Here is a 20,197-nt window from a genome sequence, read left to right as displayed (position 1 = left end):
TTTCTTTTTCTTTTTTCTTCTCTCTTTTTTTCTTTTTTTCTTTCTTGCTTATCTCCCTCCTTCTCACCCACTCTCTCTTCTTCTTTCTCTCACGCGCTCTCTCTCATTTTCTCTCTATCTACTTCTCCTACTGTCTTCTTTCGTTTCCCCTTTATGACGTATCCTTTTCGTCATCCTTTGTGCGCTTTTGCTCACTGCTTGGATACCGCGCATTTTTATGATGCATTATTTTGACGCAATCTAATAAATTTGTCATAACTTGACAAAGCCCTATGGGCGAAAATTCGTTAAAATATTACTGTCCACGGAGTTTTTATACTTTTCTTTGTTTGAACCTATTTATAATCTCCGAGCAGATCATTTGACTATATATATATATATATATATATATAAATGTTTTATACTTAAAGGAGACTTAGGAAGGTAAAACCCCACTTGCTGATGCACTTAATGCACATGAAAACTTTTATATCAGATAGAATACTGTGAGACTTTCATGTTAAATTAAAGAGAACTAAGTACTGAACAATTTTTATTTTAGTTCTTAAGAGAACTATTATGTGAGATGAACTACTGTAAATAATTACTTTTATTAGTTCTTACTTCTTAAGAGAATGATTATATTAGATGCATTACCTATAGAAATTTAGTTTTAGTTCTTAAGAGAACTTTTTTATTAGATGAAGTACTGTGAATAGTTGAACTTTTGGTTCTCTTTGAGAGAACTGTGATATTAACCAAGGTCATTTAACACAAAGGAAAATAATTGATTGTAAAACTTATTTTACAATTGCTTGCATTGAAAATCATGTGTATTTAGTTTTGTGATACAGGGCATTGTGAACTGATACAATCAGCTTTAGTTTTATTACAAACATTATGTAGAAAATTTTAAATAAAATGAAAATTCTGTTTTTAACCCTTTGGAGACTAGATATTTTCGCTACAACACATGTTTTCCGTAGACTCATGAACACATATATGCAGACTCAGCCTTCAACGGGTTGATCTGAAGACATACAGTTGAGGCCAGAAGTTTACATACATGTACATCCAGGAAATCGAAAGAAAAGTTGACACATGCCAAACATAAAATTTATTGTATCTTATTAAATATTTGTGCTATCATGATGAATTTGATATCTCACAAACGAGTATGTCATGCCCATTCATCACATTGCTTTGTCGTCAGGAGCTGAAAAATATTTAGGTGTCATTTTTTCCCCAAAAATCTTCATATTTTAGGCAAATCAAGAATAAAAACTTGATGAAAACATTTCATATTTGTGCTAGTTCCTTCTCAACACTAACATTTCAGATTACACTTTATTATACGCCCATCCTAGACGGGACGTATTATGCTATCACGCTCGGTGTCCGTTCGTCCGTCTGTCTGTCTGTTAACTTTTCCTTGTAAACGCAAGAACTTCAGTTTGACTTAACCTAGGCTCATATAATTTGGTATGTATGATACTAGCATGGATCCCAGGAAGCTTATTGAATTTGAGGTCAAAGGTCAAGATCACATTGACATGTTTTCATCTTACCCTTCTGCAGTCCTTTTAAACGCAATAACTTCAGTTTAACTTAACCTAGGCTCATATAATTTGGAGTGTATGATACTAGCATGGATCCCAGGAAGCCTATTGATTTCAGGTCAAAGATCAAGGTCACACTGACATGTTTTCATCTTACCCTTCTGAAGTCCTTGTAAACACAATAACTTTAGTTTAGCTTAACCAAGGCTCATATAATTTGATGTGTATGATGATAGCATGGATCCCAGGAAGCCTATTGATTTTGAGGTAAAAAGTCAAAGGTCAAGGTCACACTGACATGTTTTCATCTACCCTTTTGAAGTCCTTGTAAACACGATAACTTTAGTTTAGCTTAACCAAGGCTCATATAATTTGATGTGTATGATGATAGCATGGATCCCAGGAAGCCTATTGATTTTGAGGTAAAAAGTCAAAGGTCAAGGTCACACTGACATGTTTTCATCTACCCTTTTGAAGTCCTTGTAAACGCGATAACTTTAGTTTAACTTAACCAAGGCTCATAAAATTTGGTGTGTATGATACTAGCATGGATCCCAGCAATTCTATTGATTTTGAGGTCAGAAGGTCAAAGGTGAAGTCGCCACCTTCCACTTTTCTTGCTTGACCAATAACTCAATTTTCTGTGTTACAGGCGGGCGTATTATGTGCTCGCCTCAGTGACACTCTTGTTGTTCAGTGGTGACATATCATGATAGAAAATGTAGGCCCTAATATAAATCACAGATTAAACATTTATATATTTCTATGACATGTTTGAAAATACAATAACAAACAATAGAATACATTTAGCATAAATATTACTTTTTTTTCTTAAAAGAAAATTCCACCCGAAATGTACTGTAATCCCGCAATCCCAACGGCATCCCTATCATGTGAAAGAGCTTAATACACTGTTTCATTTGATACCTAATTTGTCGTGATAGCATAAATATTTTATAAGATACAGTTAATTTTATGCAAGTGTCCACTTTTTTTAATTACCTGGGTGTATGTAAACTTCTGGCCTCAACTATAGTACACACATTGTACTTAGTGTATACTTTGTTCGTGAGGGTTTTTTATGAGAAACAGGTTAGTATTGAAATTATGTATTGCCAAAGTTATTAACAGTACATTACATCAAAACATTTAACTTTTTAAAATGTGCCTGATTACTTTGCAATTTTTATATATCAACTTTCAAAAGTTTTTGTACTTTCTATTTTTTTTCTTTAAAACTTGCATGGTTAATTGCAACATATAAACTTTCAAAAAGTTTTGTTTGAAGTATTTTTAAATTTGTCTAAGTAAGCTGCTTTTGATTAAAAAAAAAATCCCTATGAAGTTAACATTATTAGGGGGGGGGGCTTTGTTTTAGCCCCCTTTTAGATTTATCTGATAAATCAATAACCCCCAAAGGTCACACCACAAAGATTTCAACTTTCAATTCACTCTCATTAAGGCATATCAAACTGATGAAATAGAAAAAATGACAAATGTACTATTTGATGAATTAAAAAGTTTTTATTCTATGTACAGTCATTGAATGAGTCACAAACACAATTTTTACTTAAACACTTTTATTCTAGTTTAATGTACAGCATTTACATTTACATTCTATGTATAATGTACCATCACTGCAAATTTATAGGATTGTGAAGACTAGCTAGCTAATGCAATCAGATACGGCCATTTAGTCCAAATTCTTTTCAATCTGAAATAATCTATAATGCACATGAATATTCATGTATCATATCCTCAAAGAGGAAAATTGTAAGTGTAACTATTTTTTGTGAAATGTTGTTCTGTACATGGGTCCTTTCAATTGCCATTTTTCATTTTGCCATTTATCCTTAAGCTATGCTATACTTATTCAATTGTGTGTTATACATGAATGCATTCTACACACTGTATGCTTTTATTACAGAGATGTTGCTTCATGATTATTTTGTAGGAGATATGGTGGTGTTTCACAAAGGGATGTGTTGCAAAATTGCAATCAATAGCAAATTTCCAATCCGAATTCACAATTGATTGATCAATTTAACTAAAGGAAACCAGCTTATACTGCAAGAAGCAGACCTTCAATCAATCACATATTTGCAGTTACATGTACATGTAAATGCATGACTTTGAATTGATTTTTGGACCTAACATTGACTTGCGATCAATTGCAAGTTTAGTTTCTTGCATTGCTCCATTAGAATCCTGCTTTAAATGCTGACATGAACATGATTATTAACGTGCAATCATATTGATTGGTACGCAGTAGCACATCCTCTCAGCATGATTTGACCAATGAGGTGATGCCTACTTGGATAACATGGCATGCAACTTAGCCTTTGGGCAAGTCCTTGCACGCTACTTGTCCGCCCAATAGGGTTTGGAAAATAGACTAGGGCACAGTGCGTTAACAAGGGTGATGGTTGGACCATGCTGGTGTGCCTTGGATCTTAGTCTATATGTATTCACACGCATTGATGGTGCATTTTGGGAAATATCAAAGCCCAGTGCCTTGGCTAAAGGCTACATGCAACTGGGAATCTAAGTGCAACTCTACATGTAAGTCACACTTAAATCGTTGTGAAACACCCCCATTAAGTATTTAAAAGTTGTGGTATGACTATAAGGATGTACATATATATAGGTCACAGGACTGGTGTATGTATATTCATCTTATTAAAAATCATCTCATGGAAAGGATCCCAATAAAACTCATGTAACTCGGGTACCTTATCCATGTCACTCACATACATAACATTCTATACATTTACACAAAATATAGCTATAAAATATAATAAAACAATTATTAAAAATGTAAAATACATTGATATATTGAGAATTAATATTGTACAAAATGTCTAATTTTGTTAAAGTTTAGTATTAACTGTAACGTAGCATTAGCAAAATAAAAATTAACATGTACAACACATTACAAAGCTACACGTACATCATTGCAGGTGGGAGTTTCATAAAGCTGTTCATAAGTTAAGAGTGACTTTAAGAACGACTGGTGATCCTTTCTCATGAGCTAAATCAACATCCATGAAAATTTGGTGTATATCATTTACCACAAGAAAGGATCACCAGTCCCTTGTAAATTCGCTTGTAACTTGCATGTATGAACAGCTTTATTAAACACACACCAAGACTCATTGAAACTCATGTATAGAGTCTTTTTCATTCGTGCAAAGCACCTAATATTGTTTGTAAATGTATGAAAGTTTATAACTTTTTACAAAGACTAATACATGTAAGTAATAAATGAAAAATCATGTAACAGCACACATAACTCAGCTGATTTAGCATATATGCATTGTAGATTGAATATTCTATCAATATTCAACAAATATATATTTAAAAATAAAAATGATCACTATGATTAATGAAATTGATATATATCTGGTAAATTAAAAATATAATTCTGGAATGTAGCACACTTGGGACATACAAATACACCTTGTAATTTCTAGTTCCTACACAATTAGCAAATATATAGTAAAATCAGTTATATTAAGGGTCCTAAATAAATATATGAATATTAAGGCTTTCCTTATAAAAATGTATGCTTACTTGCTAAAAATATTGTGAATACACTGCCAGATGAATTGAGCAGTCTTCTTGAATACTTCTGGAATATATCGCTGTGATCTTTAAAAGAAAACTCAAACACGAATATAAATCAAACCTCACTTGGTTGAAAAGGGGCAATATTATTTATACCATAGATAAGAATATCATTTAAATAATAGAACTAAAAGATGATTGGTCAGATTCGATCAACCATATCTTATAAAAGCACTTGTGAAATGACATGTTTATGTAAAAAATTATGGACCACTATTCCTTTGCATTATATCTTAGTTGGGAAGTAGTATTTTGGAAAAAAACAGGTAGTGATGAATCCTAAAGCTTTCAAAGCTTATTTTATTAATTAAGGGTGCAATGAAAATGCAGTGTTAATGTAATAAGTGACAATCACTATTTTCACGAATTAATTTGGAAATATACAGAAAAAAATGCAAAGAGCAAAAGATCACTTTGAATAATTTGTGCTTTCTAAACAAAAAGATAATATTCCAGCTTCTTTGTACTTACTTACAATGTAGATCTTAAAAAAATGATACAATTCACATTATATATACAGTATCAATGAATATGAAAATACCAAATTACTTTGATGAATGGAATCATGAAGTAAGATGAAAATCATCTAATTTGCCTAATCATTTTACCCCAAAAGTGTGTGTTATTACAATACACTTAATCCACCATGTGTTTAACTTGTTTTTAAATATGAATAGATATCTTTTTAACGTGAATATTAAGAAACTAAATATTACTTACAAGTAACTTTTATATGCATATTGTGATCAGAATGATATAAATAAATGAATTATAAGTAACCGTCCAATTTGTTTTGGCTCTGATTCTTTTTTCAAACCTGGCGGGTGTTTCATAAAGCTGTTCATAAGTTAATAGCTACTTTATGAACAGTAACTGGTGATCCTTTCTTGTGGTAAATGGCATACACCAAAATGTTCATTGGCGATAGTTAAGCATGTAAAAGAAAGGTTCACCAGTCGTTCTTAAAGTGGCTCTTAAATTACTAACAGCTTTATGAAACATCGACAAGTTGACGAACCCTCACGTTTGACAGGTATGTGATTCTGTCCAACATTTCGGACGTGACATTAGTTGTGCTTGCGACCTAAAAAAAAATGAATGAAAACATAAGGTTTGATGAATTCTACATTGGTTGTTTGTATGTACAGCGGAATGTAACGTATGATAATTGGAATGTCTTAACATCCTACGATCAATCATGCAAGATTAAAACTACAAACACGAATCACATTCTACAAAAACTGAAGACTATTCTTTCATGAATATATTGTGCCAACCGAAGAATAGCTGATAATGGTGATCAGTGATGGAGCCGATACGGGCAGGTTCAAGTCACAAGACCAGAGGATAAAACGAATCTCCCTCGACATTTGTGCAAGTGTCTCAGTCCAACAGCAAGAAGGCATAATGATTTAGAGATAGTTCTCAACTCTATCTCTGATGGCAAGTGAATGCAACATGCTAGATACAAGCAGATATATTAAAGTTCAACCTTATGCCCTTGACAACTGAATTCTTTTATAGACTTTTTACATTGTCCAATCAGTACCAGTTAGCATTAGGTTAAAACAAGAAGCTGCTCACATACAAAGTCGTCAAGTCCCTCAAATGAAGTTGCCAGTTAACTTTTTTAAAACGGGACAAGTTCATCTCACTCAAGCTACATTTCCTAGACTTATTGATTGGAACCAGTTTCTTGGATGTATCTGGGAAAAGTTCTGTCAGTTCATCTGAATAAATAAGGCAGTGGTCGTATCAAAGTCACATCCTTGACCAAAGGACAAATCTTTGGACCCTGAAGTTCTTAGCCAGGATGCGAAGGTTTTCGTTCCTGACATAGCACCATTATCCTTGGGCAATGGTTGTTTTCCATCTGCAACACTCATCTCATTCACACAAGAAAAAGATCATCAATCAGTTTATCACCAACCAAGTTCGCATGTAAATGGGGTGGGAGGGAATAGATGGCCCTTAACAGTGATCTTCACACATAATCTTCGACCCAACCAAGAAGTATTTGTCCCCGACGCAGAAATGCTTGTCGCACTGCGAACACTTGAAGCATTCCAAGTGGTAGCGGCATTCGGAAGAGGTTGTCATGACGAGTTCGTATGCGGGGATCGCACGGTTGCAAGCTGAACACACTCCGCTAGGGGCAAATAATCTGTGGGTGAAATAGAAGAGAATACAAATATGTAAATAAACACTTCTTTGGTGAAAAGGATACCTGGGCCGCATCTTAAATATAGTTGCAATTGATCCGATCAACCACAAGTCCACAACTATGGAAAGCTAGCAATGTCAACATATAAAAACTGCACATTTGTTCAAAACATTTTCAAGATTTGATGTACATGTATGTTCATACATTCATAATTTTATTGAAAATTCAGTGAGTTTATCTTTGTTAACAAAGACATCGTGCGAATTTCCTGTAGAAAAAATTATGACATTGATGGATTTCCATATATAGTTGAGGTTGTTCGGATCAATCGTAACTCTTAGTCTTTGTAAGACGGGGCCCTGAACATTACAAAGTTTTTGATCAACTGCATGCGACACATCTTCTCTGAAAATGACCCATGAGATATTCTACCCATTTGGCCAGTGGCAGGGCAGGAGCCTTAGGATGAGGGGGGGGGGCGGGTGACGGCTGATTGTTGGTAAATGCATTTCTAGTATCACCCATTGTCCATCCCCCCGCCCACACACACAAACCCACTGACCTTGAGTAAAAGCACATACATGTAGTAATGGTTTACTCCTGGGAAGGGGTGACAAAATGGTCGGCATAGTTGAAAGTGTTGACATTTTCCTTCTTCAAATTTGACAAGCATAAAAAAGGGGGAGGGGGTTATCTAATCCAAAAACTTTCAGATCCCCCCCCCCCAGAAAATTTGACAATAAAAAGGGTTATCAGCTCCTCCCCCCCCCCCCCAATAAAAACAGTCATCCTCTCCCAAAACACCGTATCTACAGCCCAGCAGGGTGTAAGCCAAAGAACAATGATCCATCGGTAACTCCTATTACAATGCACTTTTACTCAGAATAAAAGGAAAACACCACAGCACAGAGTTATCCACTTCAAGCAAGTTGCTTGTCAAAATCACGTTATATCATCAATTACATCCGTCATTGGAATGATCGATTGGAACAATAGTCATTATGAAGGGAGCTTTGGACGACAGCCATTGTCTCTGCTTGCTTTGGCACACGTTCAAGTTTGTGAAATTTGTCATTGAGGTGGACTCCACCCACCCAAAACTATAACTGGGTCAGGGAAAAATTGCATGAGGGCTTTGGGCGATTTTGCCCCTGAAATGCTCAAAAGAGCAGTGGAAACTCAAAAAAGCCCTGAAAAATCCTAGTGCTGCCAATGTACATGGAAGTATCCCATTTGATCAGACCATGTGATCGAAGCAAATAAAAGTTTGAGTTAACACGGTACTTCATGTACAAAGTAAACATAATGAAGGCCTTTAATATTTTCTATCAACATCATTTTGTAACAGAATAGATTTTTTGTTGATGAGGGGTGGGGGAAGGCCCTATGGTATGATTTCAGCACAATGATTAGTGACCAACTGAAAAATTTGAAACACCATTCTGATTGGGAATTTATTAAGTCTTTTGTACGATATGTGGTTGCAATGATTTATGATTGGCCAATGTTACAACTTTTGCGATTGATGTTATAATTTATAAATACAAAGCCCAGGTAATTTGATAAATTTTGACATCCACTGTATCTCAAAATCCTTATATGGCAATATCTAGGAATTGTGTGGACACCTAAAAAAAAGCTCTATTTTGGAGTTATGACACAAGTGGCAACCTTCAATCCTCTTAAAGACTGCTCTATCAGAAATTATCAGACAATATGGGTTTGCCAATACTGCAATGTTTTTAAAGCACAGTTTATTAAGAGAGCTGTGCATAAAATGTCTAAATTCAGAGATGCACAGGGTTAAACAACTCCCCTACGAAAATCTTGAAGCCATTAGAGGTTTTCAGCAAAGATTCACACCTACTAACCTGAGATAATCCCGCTTGCAGAGCTTCCTTCCAAGCTTGCTGTACATGTGACAGTCGACTTCCCCCAGTCGGCACTGGCAAAGGTCACAGGAAAGACAGTCTTCGTGCCAGTATTTATCAAGAGCTCTTAAGAAGTAGCGATCCTTGATGGACTCCTTGCATCCGTGGCACTCCAAGTAGGAAGGGTTCACGTTGAGGACTTCATCAACAGTTTCACTGAGGAAAAGTATGAGAATATAATAGAACACATGTAAGAGCAATGAAATTAATGATTTGTGGCCTCGGACTAACTACATAGTAGGTCCATGATAAGAGGAATTATTGAATCTGTATCTGTGTCTATACATACAATTTATACTCAGACCCGATGACCTACTAAGGTCTAGATACAGTCAAGGACCCAATGGAAGTTTGATGTATAATTGACAGTCAATATCCCCGGTTGGCACTTGCAAAGGTCATGGGAGAGCCAGCCTTCATGCCAGTATTTATCAAGAGCTCTTAAGTAGCGATCCATGATGGACTCCTTGCATCCGTGGCCTCGAGGTAGGAAAGGTTCACGTTGAGGACTTTGTCAATAGTTTCACTGAGGAACAGTATGGGATAAGAATAGAATTTATAAGATAAGAAGGATATCTAATTTACATATCATGGCTAAAGAATCGGATCTGTGTCTACTGCAAGGACCAATGCACCAAATCCTCCAAGAAGAATGGACACAAGAACTTGACAAGGACTAGGACATCAATTCAATAGACAAAGTCTCGTTGTGACCAAATAGTCTAGCAATGAGACTTACCAGTAGGTCCATGGTCTGAGGAACTAGTATAGGATTTGCTCATATTGCCTTGGACCAAATCACCTGAATCTTCAAGAGGAATGGACATGAGGAATTGATAAGAAAAAAGGGTATCAACGTAATAGTTCGTTGAATACTGGACCCTAACAGCTGAACACAAAATGAAAGGACTGTAGACCCGAATTCCCTGCAGGTAGCGCCAGGTGTTTATTAATAGCACAATAAGAATACATGTAGCAATAGCGGATGTGGCTTATCTCAGTATAAGAGAGATAAATGGTCATCGAACTAACCATCATTAATCAATGATTGCACTTTACACTTCAAGCGGAAGTGAGTGGACTTTGATGACCTGTTGCTACTCTAGCACTTGCTGCAAATAAAGCCTTGCCATTTGTAGAGTTGATCAATGGATATCTCGTTCTTTAATCAGAAATGGAAGGAGGGGGGGGGGTGGGTATAATCAGGCTGATCTCAATCCTGTTCCTGAGACAAGCAACAGTCTTAGGGTTTCTAAAGTATCTTGAACATATCCTAGTTATTACCATTTGAATCAGATGCAAGACAGGATGGACTACCCCTTATTTGTGGCGTATCTGGAAAACCTCAACCTCAACAGGAGGGGCAAAAAATACGAACAAATATATATTGTATTACAAAGAAATGATATATTGTGATGCCAAGTTTATGTTTATTAAACGCTCTTGAGATGAGAATATCTAAGATATTGAGATGAGGGTCAAAGAATATATATTAGATTTTTTTTTAAATAAAAGAAAAGGGTCATCGTCATTTCAGGGGCGCAATTCATAAATGTTTTTTCAGCCGACAACTTTCCTTGATTTTGAATGGGTGAGAAGTACGAGTCCTTTCCTCAAAGTTTATGCAAAACATGTTAAGTATTAGCCCTTCTCCGTTCTAAAACGTCGAGCGACGGACAAGGTGACAGAAATGCCCTTATTTTAATGTCTTTGACATGATTCGGCCGGGAATTGAACCTACGGCCTTCCTGACAGGCGCCTTACCAATGAGCCACCATGTCCGGTCATGTTGGAGTTACCTGGACAAAAACAAAAGGTAAAAGAACAATACCGAACGCAGGAACGACCATGACCACAGCCATAGAGCATAGTGAAATGGCCATCGACTGGACAGGTTTCACATGAACTCTTTGAACCTGATGGTATCGTAAGACACTGAAGAACTCCAAAGCGTGTGTAAATATTATGGACTTTGGGCAGGAAGTACCGTAGTTCACACTCGGACAGCAATGTTGGCATACCCAACCCTGGAGAAACAATGCGATTAGAAATGCACGCAATAACTTCCTTCCAAAGGAACTGTAGAACCCATGTATACATGCGATAGATAAATAATATATTTTAACGTTAGATACCAATTTGAGTCTATATAAATAATAATTTGAGTAAAATCTGTAAAATTCCATTCGTAAAGGAGCCTCCCCTGGGTCCCCTCTTGGAGAACTCTGTCTTGATGGTTGCATGCTTACATGATTTAGTTTTAAACCAATGCGGGTACTTTTGTACATTCTATCTGGAAGTTGTTCCGGAGTTGTTCTCACGTAGAACATCACCTTAATGACATCTGATTACGATTCTTTTACTATGCATTTGAGCAGTGAGTGTAACTTCAATAAGGCCTTCCTTACAAAGTAACGAATAAAGTAGGGAATATAAAAACAAAAATACTATTGATAGTTATGAAAAAGACAACAAATTTACGAATCTTATATGATAATATATCAATAACTGCCTTTTCAATCTTGCATTTTGTAAGAAATCTGTAAGAATCCCATGTAAATCTATAAACAATTTTGATCTTTCGAGTTTGCATTCACCGAGACTGTTTGTCATTATAATTCATTTTGTTAATGTCCATCACTGTGAGATGATATCCATTAAAACACGTAATGCAGTAGTCAGTATAACACCATCGGTAAGGTAGTCTGTCTTGAGACTCTTTATATCCCCCATGTCATTGCCATTTATTTTAGATTAAGGACGGTTTATTAATCTCTTTATCAAAAACGATATTTTTTTAGTTAGGTCCACACCGCAGAGGCAATATTTTTGTCAGCGGTTAGGTCCAGTATTTTTGGTTGATAATGTGGTGGGTGGTTTATGCGAGCCACAGCTGCAACATATCCACATTCATCAATAACTTCTGCTGAGAAAATGATATGGTCCATCTTGCTTTAAAAACACGAAAGGCAAATGCATGGGTCATCATATACCGGAGCATTTTTACCATGGTACATACCATGTCGCGTAAGTTGTTGCATTTGAATGTTTGCGTTCGTCTCTGGTTCAATTGCGACTCTTTATATACATAATAATCTTGTTTAAAGTCACTTTCACACCTCCGTTTAATAAAACTTGTTGTTACAATTACCGATTTATAATAACAGTTTAAAGCTCCTGAAATCATTCAATTTGATTGGCTGATTGCAAACTTGTTATCATAAAAGTGAAACGAAACCCTGGACGTTTTAGCCAGCGTACGCCGACCTGCTACTTGTATAGTGTATCAAGCCTTTCTCTCCTTTGATCACATTTCCTATAACATCAAGTACTCTATTCTATTTTTGTTTCTTTATACAGAAATAATTTTGCGTTTGTACCAAAAATACAATTCTTCATTTCAAGAAATAGGGTTAGAGAGAACGACTCGCCATTGTCAATTCGTCATACGTCGGCTCATACATTCCAACAATACAATCTCTTTAAGAAAAAGAGTTTCGGGGAGGGGAAAAGGGGGAGGAGGTTGATATACCAAAATAAATTAATGAGAATCAGAAGGGGAATCGGATTCCCAGATTAAAAACTTCCTTCGCCATCCTGTCTATCCAATGGGAAATTCGTTCTAACGAACGATGCCGCCGATCGATAGACTTGTTGGTATCCCCACAATGGCATTTGATGGCAGTGACTCAACAAAACAAAATCAAGAAATGCTCCTGGATGACACTCTGCCGGGAAGACACCATCTTGAAACAATATTCTTGGACTGTATTCCAAATTGAATTATTCATCTCAATCCTAATTGGTGCTGGCTGCAGGAGGAGTTGAGTTTAAACGCAACTCCAACCTTCAAAAGCGCTATAGTCCAGAATACGCGCATTTGATTGGTTGAAAGCCACGTTGCGTTTGATTACAAATCTTTCTGCAGTTAATACTGAGACCGGTATCTCCAGTCGGGCCATGATCATGAACAGCTTATCAACGATATTGTCCGTGTCCAAGGAGAGGTTCATTACTCGGGTTCAATCATAGAAAGAGGGATAACAATGCTACTGTCACACCATGGACCTACCATGGTCACACCAACGTAACCGACTCCAAACCGACCGATGGTACATGTAAGTCATTGATAATAAAGTAATAGATCGGTCTGGAGTCGGTTTTCTTGTGACTGCAGCATTGTGTGAGAAGGCAAGAAGCCGTGTTCATACCCATTGGTCTGTTGCTCGCGTGGAGCCGTCGAGGTTCGCTTCGTCTTCCTCTTCGCCATGTCATAGAAACCATAGTGACACCGTGTTCAGACCAGAGATAAAGGCACCTGTTCACCTCTGAGGAGTGGCCGTTATCTGTCTGAATAGCTCTCATCTGGTTCTTCTTTATATGCATCTCGTTTTCAGCAATCCATCAATGGTCCGCGATCACGTGATGCCACTGTTTACATTGGCATACGATCGGTCAGTTTGGTCATGGGATCTCTAGTAGGTCCATGGTTTGGTGTTGGGTTCTGTAGCCATGTGGCCTAACGTGTAGCGTACTCTTTCGTAATTTGTTGGCAAGATCGCTGGCAATACTGGAGTATTCCCGATATGAAGTACAATTTAATTTTTCTTTAACAAGACAGGGTTGTCCCATTTTCGCAAATTGGCCTGCTTTCCAAGGGAACCCTAGATGGTAAGTTTTAGAATGTCCAAAATGTCCAAAGTACTGCAAAAGGGGAGTCCAAATGATATTTGGGCTAATCCTGATTTTGTTTCCATCGCTACTTCTCTACATCACTATATTTTACTTTGGCCAGCAAATTAAACATCGAGTAATGTCTGTAGGCCTATCAAAAAGAAGCGCCCCGATGGGGGTGGGGGTTGGGGGCTTGCAATAGCCTGGATCGAGATTACGGGTACATTATAGTTTATTCGTGTATATTCAGTGTATCATGAATACGATTCGAGGCATTTTAGGGTGGACCAACATGACAACATTTTTGTTTTTAAAAGGGGCTTTCACAATTGCTCGTGCGATCGTTTGCGATCATTTGGTCACAATATATAATGCACACAATCGCAACGATTGGAAGTAGTCGCACCACCAATTGTGAAAGGGACTTAAAAGGTTACATGTACATACTCCGAGATTGAAGTCTCATTACTTGTTTAGTAGGCCTATTCAATTTCCATGAAAATCTATGGACAACCATGATGCCCAACGACTCCACAATTATAATTACAGTACCCCCTCCCCCTAATGATGAGGAATTAATACTCAGATTTTTTTGGAATGGTGAAAATAAAGAATTTAAACGAGTTATCTGATCTCAGAACGGAAGAAATCATGACTTCTTTCATTTTCTAGAGAAAATGTTGAATGTTTCCGCAATTCTCCATGATCTTCAAAGGTCACCAGATCCCAAGGAACGTCAATTGCTTCCACCGTGTTTTCATCGAAGAGAATTGAGGTTAATAGCTTTCTAATTCAAACCAGGTTCGGGCGATCCCCTCTCTGCAGTGAAACAGGGTTGTTCGGCGGAGAGAACAGATGACTCCGCGGTGGAAGGGGAGGACTGGAGGAAGCTGAAAGGCAGAACCCGGAAATTAAACGTCTGACAAAGTTAATGAGATGCCGATGGGGTATTGTGACGTCATGGCTGACCTCTACCGTAGGTCATGACCAATCAGTGTTCCTCGCATAAATGTGTATTCGAGCGCCCTTGTGAAGTTGTATGTTACTCGTTACAGGGTGTGGCTATGTTTACATGTACAAACATTGAGGTTGTGTAGATGACTTTCTCCATGGAGTTTCTCACGATCTCCTCCGTAGTTGTTTGATAAACCTTCTTTGCCATGGCCATGAACCATGCCGGCCGAATAGGAATTAAAAACGAAACTATACTCAATGTTTTCGCTCCGGGATCTCTAGCTTTGCAAGAATGCCCTCTCACCCCCCCCCCCCCTCTCCACCGCCCTATTCATCCCATCCCGTTGACCTACCACCCCCTCCCTCTCCCTCTCACAAACGACTCCAGACCTTTGAACCAGCCTTTCCCTGACTCCCAAACAGTTATACGGATCCCTTAATGCACAATTTCTCTAACAAGGTCACGATTGGCCAATTATATCGAATGATTTTATTAATCTTAAACTGTTACTGCATTTTTATCATTATTATTGCAACAAGTTTTATGAAACGGCCCATGAGACCATGATATTTCCATTAAAAGGATATTTAACCACTTTCCAGGTTTTTGAGAATATCGCGAAAAAAATAAAATTAAAAGACAATCGAAGATTGAACCGGAAAACGAAGACAGATCTATCGAGACAGGCACTAGAAATAGAGAAAATTGCATCCACGCAATTGAAAAATAACTTAATAAAGATAATGCCGGTTGATGACGTCATGGACATTGAAAATAGGATCGCAGGCAGTGAGGGAGGGGTAAAGGAAGGATGTAGGGTGCAACAGGTGTCCTCAATGGGAAATGAGGGGTGCAAATTGCCTCCAAGTAGGATAAGGATTGTTAACCCTTTTATGAAATCAGATCGTGATTGACGTAATACAATACGCAGAGATTCAATTTTTCTGAAGAAAGTCAAGGAATGAAAAGAAAGATTGAGGAGAGGAAGGGGAGTGTGATGATGGTGACGACTGATCAGATGAAAAAGAAGAAGAGCAAGAACGAGGATAATTATAAGAGGAAGCGGAGGAAGTAAAGGGGAGAGGGTGAGGGCACGAAGAAGAAGAAAGAGAGGAAAAAAGAAGGAGAAAAGGAAGAAGAAGAAGAAGGAGAAGAAGAAAAAGAAGGAGAAGAAGAAGAAGGAGAAGAAGAAGAAGGAGGAGAAGAAAAAGAAGAAGGAGAAGAAGAAGAAGGAGGAGAAGAAAAAGAAGAAGGAGAAGAAGAAGAAATAAGAAGAAAAAGAAGAGGGAGAAGAAGAAGAAGGAAGAAGAGGAGGAGGAGAAGCAGATGATAGGAGAGGAGAAAAATTATAAAGATAATTACACAACGAAGCAGAACAACCAATGGTACAGACACCTAACAACTTGGAATCTTGCCAATATATCCCTTACCATTATTTTAATTGACCAATTAATGTATTGGTGTTAACTATCGCAATACTAAACCATTTTTTCACACTATGCAATATGCACAGCATTTCCTTCTTCTTAATCATTATCATTTAAAGAGTGGTTTTGACATTTTGTAATAAAGAACTATATTAGCATGTACAGCGTTATCCATGCAAGGATAACAAATGATCAGGTTGTTGGGAGCATACTCCCTGTATCATTTCAGTGTATGAAGTGTTGTGAAACCTCTAAAATAATTTTCCTTGAAATATCTGAATCGCTGGAAATTGCATTAGATAATTATCTCTAATAAGTAGACTTTAGAAACGTTCAAGCGTATGTCCAAGAAGCTCATGCCTTCATACGGAAACTGACTTAACTGAGTACGGTGACGAAGAACATGTGTTTTTCTACACGTAGCCCATTAAAAATAGCAAATATCACGTTAAATGGTCAAATGACTTAATTCAGCTGAAAATTTGCTTTCAATTTCAATTTGGAAACATTTCTACCCAATGCCATGATAAAGTTAAATTTCGCATCTCCGTTTTGAATAATTGTTTAAGTAAAGATTATGCTCTCACACTTGTTAATTTTATCAAATAAATATCTCACCTGAATCTATAGTACAATATTTTGTATGAACATAACACCAGTCAATTGGAGCATGGTTACATGTTGGTATGCTCACTTTTTAAATTTAAAGGACAAGTCCACCCAACAAAAGTTGATTTGAATAAAAAGAGAAAAATCCAACAAACATAACACTGAAAATTTCATCAAAATCGGATGTAAAATAAGAAAGTTATGATATTTTAAAGTTTCGCTTAATTTCACAAAACAGTTATATGCACATCCTGGTCGGTATGCAAATGAGGGGACTGATGACGTCATCCACTCACTATTTCTTTTGTATTTTATTATGTGAAATATGAAATATTCTAATTTTCTCCTCATTGTCAAGTGAAACAATGATTAATTCCACCCTGAACATGAGGAATTAACATTGTTTTATAACTATATGACACAGTCAAATTGGTCCTTATTGTCGAATCTGTAAAAAATGAAATATTGTATAATTCAAACAATAAAAAACAAAAGAAATAGTGAGTGAGGGACATCATCGACTGTCTCATTTGCATGCAACTAAGTTGTGCATATCACTGTTTTGTGAAAAATAAGTGGAACTTAAAAAATTCATAACTTTCTTATTTTATATCTGATTTTGATGAAATTTTCAGCATTATGCTAGTTTGATTTTTCTCTATTTATTCAAATCAACATTTTCCTGGGGTGGACTAGACCTTTAAGGATAATTTCAGTTTGTGTAAAATGAATGAGACGCCTCTCATGCATGTTCTCACAAAAGACACTCTTTATGGAGCAGGGCTCAACAATAATCTTAAAATTTCAACAAGGATCTGATGACTTTGAAATGAAGACATGAAGAATGTTTCAGGAAAAGTATCACTCTAAAATCTACTCATGTTTATCTATAGAATTGCTTTGTCGTAGCATGGTCGTAGCAACACGCTTTATATATGAACACTGACTACCACCACGGCCACCACCACCATGCACCATACATGCACCTGTTGCGTACCCCCAACAACTTACCCATTGGAATCTATCTGCGAGTGCCGTTCCACTCTCTGCTGGTGCTCCTCGATATTCCTCATAATCGCGACAACTTTTTCCTTCCCCATGACGACAAATGGCTGCGATTGCGCTAGCATTCAGCTCAAACAAACCACCTCAGGTATCCTTTCAGAATATTCTCCTCTTTCGAAGGATGAATTGGCCTTTATCGGGCGCCAAGTCGATGAAAAGTTTCGATGAATACAGAGTTATTGAACACCTTTTCTGTTTTGTACGGGAGCGAGTGGTACGCGTGCCAAGCCACACAATAGTTCGTGCACAAAAGTATTTTGGTCGTGTGTGTGTGTGGTGATTGGGTGGTATATTCGCAACACACCTTCATCTAAACTCCGCATGCCTGCAAGCGAGCCATCCACGCGACCTGCGATAGTCTTACTGTACAAACTAAATTCGTTTACGGCGCAAGAGACAATGGTGGTTTAGGGGACATTGTATGCTAATTTATAACTCCAAACAATGTCTAATTAATTTATGTTATTATCTGTTGCTTCAATTGATTTAAATCATATAATATTCATGATTTAAGATCAATTATGTGATGTTACACCCTCGTTAATTTGAAAGAGACAGGTTTTTGAGACTATACAAGGAACAACGGATTCTCGATTTGTGACACGCCATGACCCTTTACTCTTATCGTCTTTTTGTGAATGAGATTGTTTTATTACTTCCGCCTCGGGCGAGGGAGATCGTAAGTATTGCCAGATTCTATTGGGTTTTGCATAATGTAAATAATGTTTGAAGTTTATTTCAACCTTGCATGTACATTGGTTTTATAAATGTTCATTGGTTTTATCAAGGATATCTCCTTGGTTTTATAAATTATTCGAGAGAGATAAAAAACAAACAAACAAACAATCATCATATAGACTGTAGTATTTCACCAGTGCAATGGAACTATTGTAATTCGGGAGGAAATCATAATAGTAAAATTTTTAGTTAAGATGGTTGGTATTTTCTATAGTAAAACGTAAACAAGTGGAAGGGCAAAAGCTGAATGAATGGACGTATTAAAATGGAAAAGAAAAAATAAACAAAAATCGTATAAAAAAGAAAATAATGACATCATTTATAATTTTTTGTATTGCTTGTGGACACAACAAAATAGTGTGCAATTACGTAACCGTTTGTGTAAAATTTCGATGAAATAATTTGAACACAGCATTTTTGGTTAATTCACTTGATTTCATTGATCTTAACTGGAGGTTCTTTTCCCCATCTTACAAGAGCTACGATTGATTCAATCAACCACAATTATGGAAATCCAGCAATGCCAACATAATTATAAAATGCTTGGTTGTTTCAAAATGTTTTCTATATAGATAATATTGTATTCATACATGCATCGCACTTTTGACAATGCAGTGTGCTCCTTTTTGTTTATAAAGGACATCGTGCAAATTTCCTGGAGGAAAACCTGTGAAATTGATGGAGCCACATAACTGAGCTTGAATGAATTAATCACAAATGCTATGTGAGACGGGATGTTTGCATTTTGATCACCATGACCATGACCCAAAAAATGAATGAATGCGTCCCGACAACCCTTACACTTGTTAACCGTTTGAACTTCAAGGACATCGGGTAATAATCATACGATTTTAGAGAGCAATTTTGCCCAATATACTATGTTGTGACAGTAAGATAATACATGTTGTGGCGACATGGCGTATGTGACAAAAAAATAAAGCCTGACAAATATTGTAAAATGAAAAATTACTTTCTTATGGACAGAATGTATCACCGATATCAGTAAACAAGTGTAGGCCTATATAGGTCGCCAAAGGGTATATGGCGTTAGGTTTATTTCCAATCGGTCTAATGCCAATTCGTCTAATTACCAACTCGTCTACTATCATTTGGTCTATCATCAATTCGTCCACTATCCACATTGTCTAATTGCCATTTAGTCTACTCACCATTTCGTCTAATAACGAGTTGGTCCAATAACCATTTGGACCATATACCATTTTGTCTAATTAGACCGAGTGTTAATTGGGCAAAATGAATGAAAAATAAATCGGATATTAGACCAACTGGTTATGAGATGAAATGGTCATAGACGAACTGGTGATTAGACGAAGTGATGATAGGACCAAATGGTCATTGGACCAAATGGACGTTAGACGAGATGTTGATGGATGGAATGCCATTAGACTAAATGTAGGTAGAACATGTGAGGAGTGGATGAGTTGGCAGTAAACGAATTGGCAATTTAC

At 36.8% G+C, this 20,197-nt stretch overlaps 1 protein-coding gene across 1 annotated transcript; it reads right to left on the bottom strand.

The window, feature by feature from the left end:
- Window positions 1-3,040: 3,040 nt before the first annotated feature.
- On the bottom strand, window positions 3,041-18,309 carry LOC129268100 (rhombotin-2-like). The gene is made up of 3 exons (XM_054905685.2): window positions 17,937-18,309; window positions 9,201-9,416; window positions 3,041-7,329 (listed from the first exon to the last, which is right to left on the bottom strand). The coding sequence occupies exons 1-3, from the start codon at window positions 18,053-18,055 to the stop codon at window positions 7,137-7,139; spliced, it is 528 nt and encodes a 175-aa protein (XP_054761660.1). The 5' UTR covers window positions 18,056-18,309; the 3' UTR covers window positions 3,041-7,136.
- Between the last annotated feature and the right edge of the window lie 1,888 nt (window positions 18,310-20,197).

Source organism: Lytechinus pictus, chromosome 9, assembly GCF_037042905.1.
Source record: "Lytechinus pictus isolate F3 Inbred chromosome 9, Lp3.0, whole genome shotgun sequence".
Taxonomy (NCBI): domain Eukaryota; kingdom Metazoa; phylum Echinodermata; class Echinoidea; order Temnopleuroida; family Toxopneustidae; genus Lytechinus; species Lytechinus pictus.
The sequence above is the reverse complement of the archived record's forward strand: the minus strand, read 5'-3'. Positions and strand labels throughout refer to the sequence as shown.

Coding starts and splice junctions, on each gene's coding strand:
- LOC129268100 (XM_054905685.2), bottom strand. CDS start 18,055: ATGCTAGCGCAATCGCAGCCATTTGTCGTCATGGGGAAGGAAAAAGTT. Junction 9,417..17,936: donor TCGCAGATAGATTCCAATGG/GTAAGTTGTTGG, acceptor ACTTTTCCTCAG/TGAAACTGTTGATGAAGTCC. Junction 7,330..9,200: donor TGCAAGCGGGATTATCTCAG/GTTAGTAGGTGT, acceptor TTTCACCCACAG/ATTATTTGCCCCTAGCGGAG.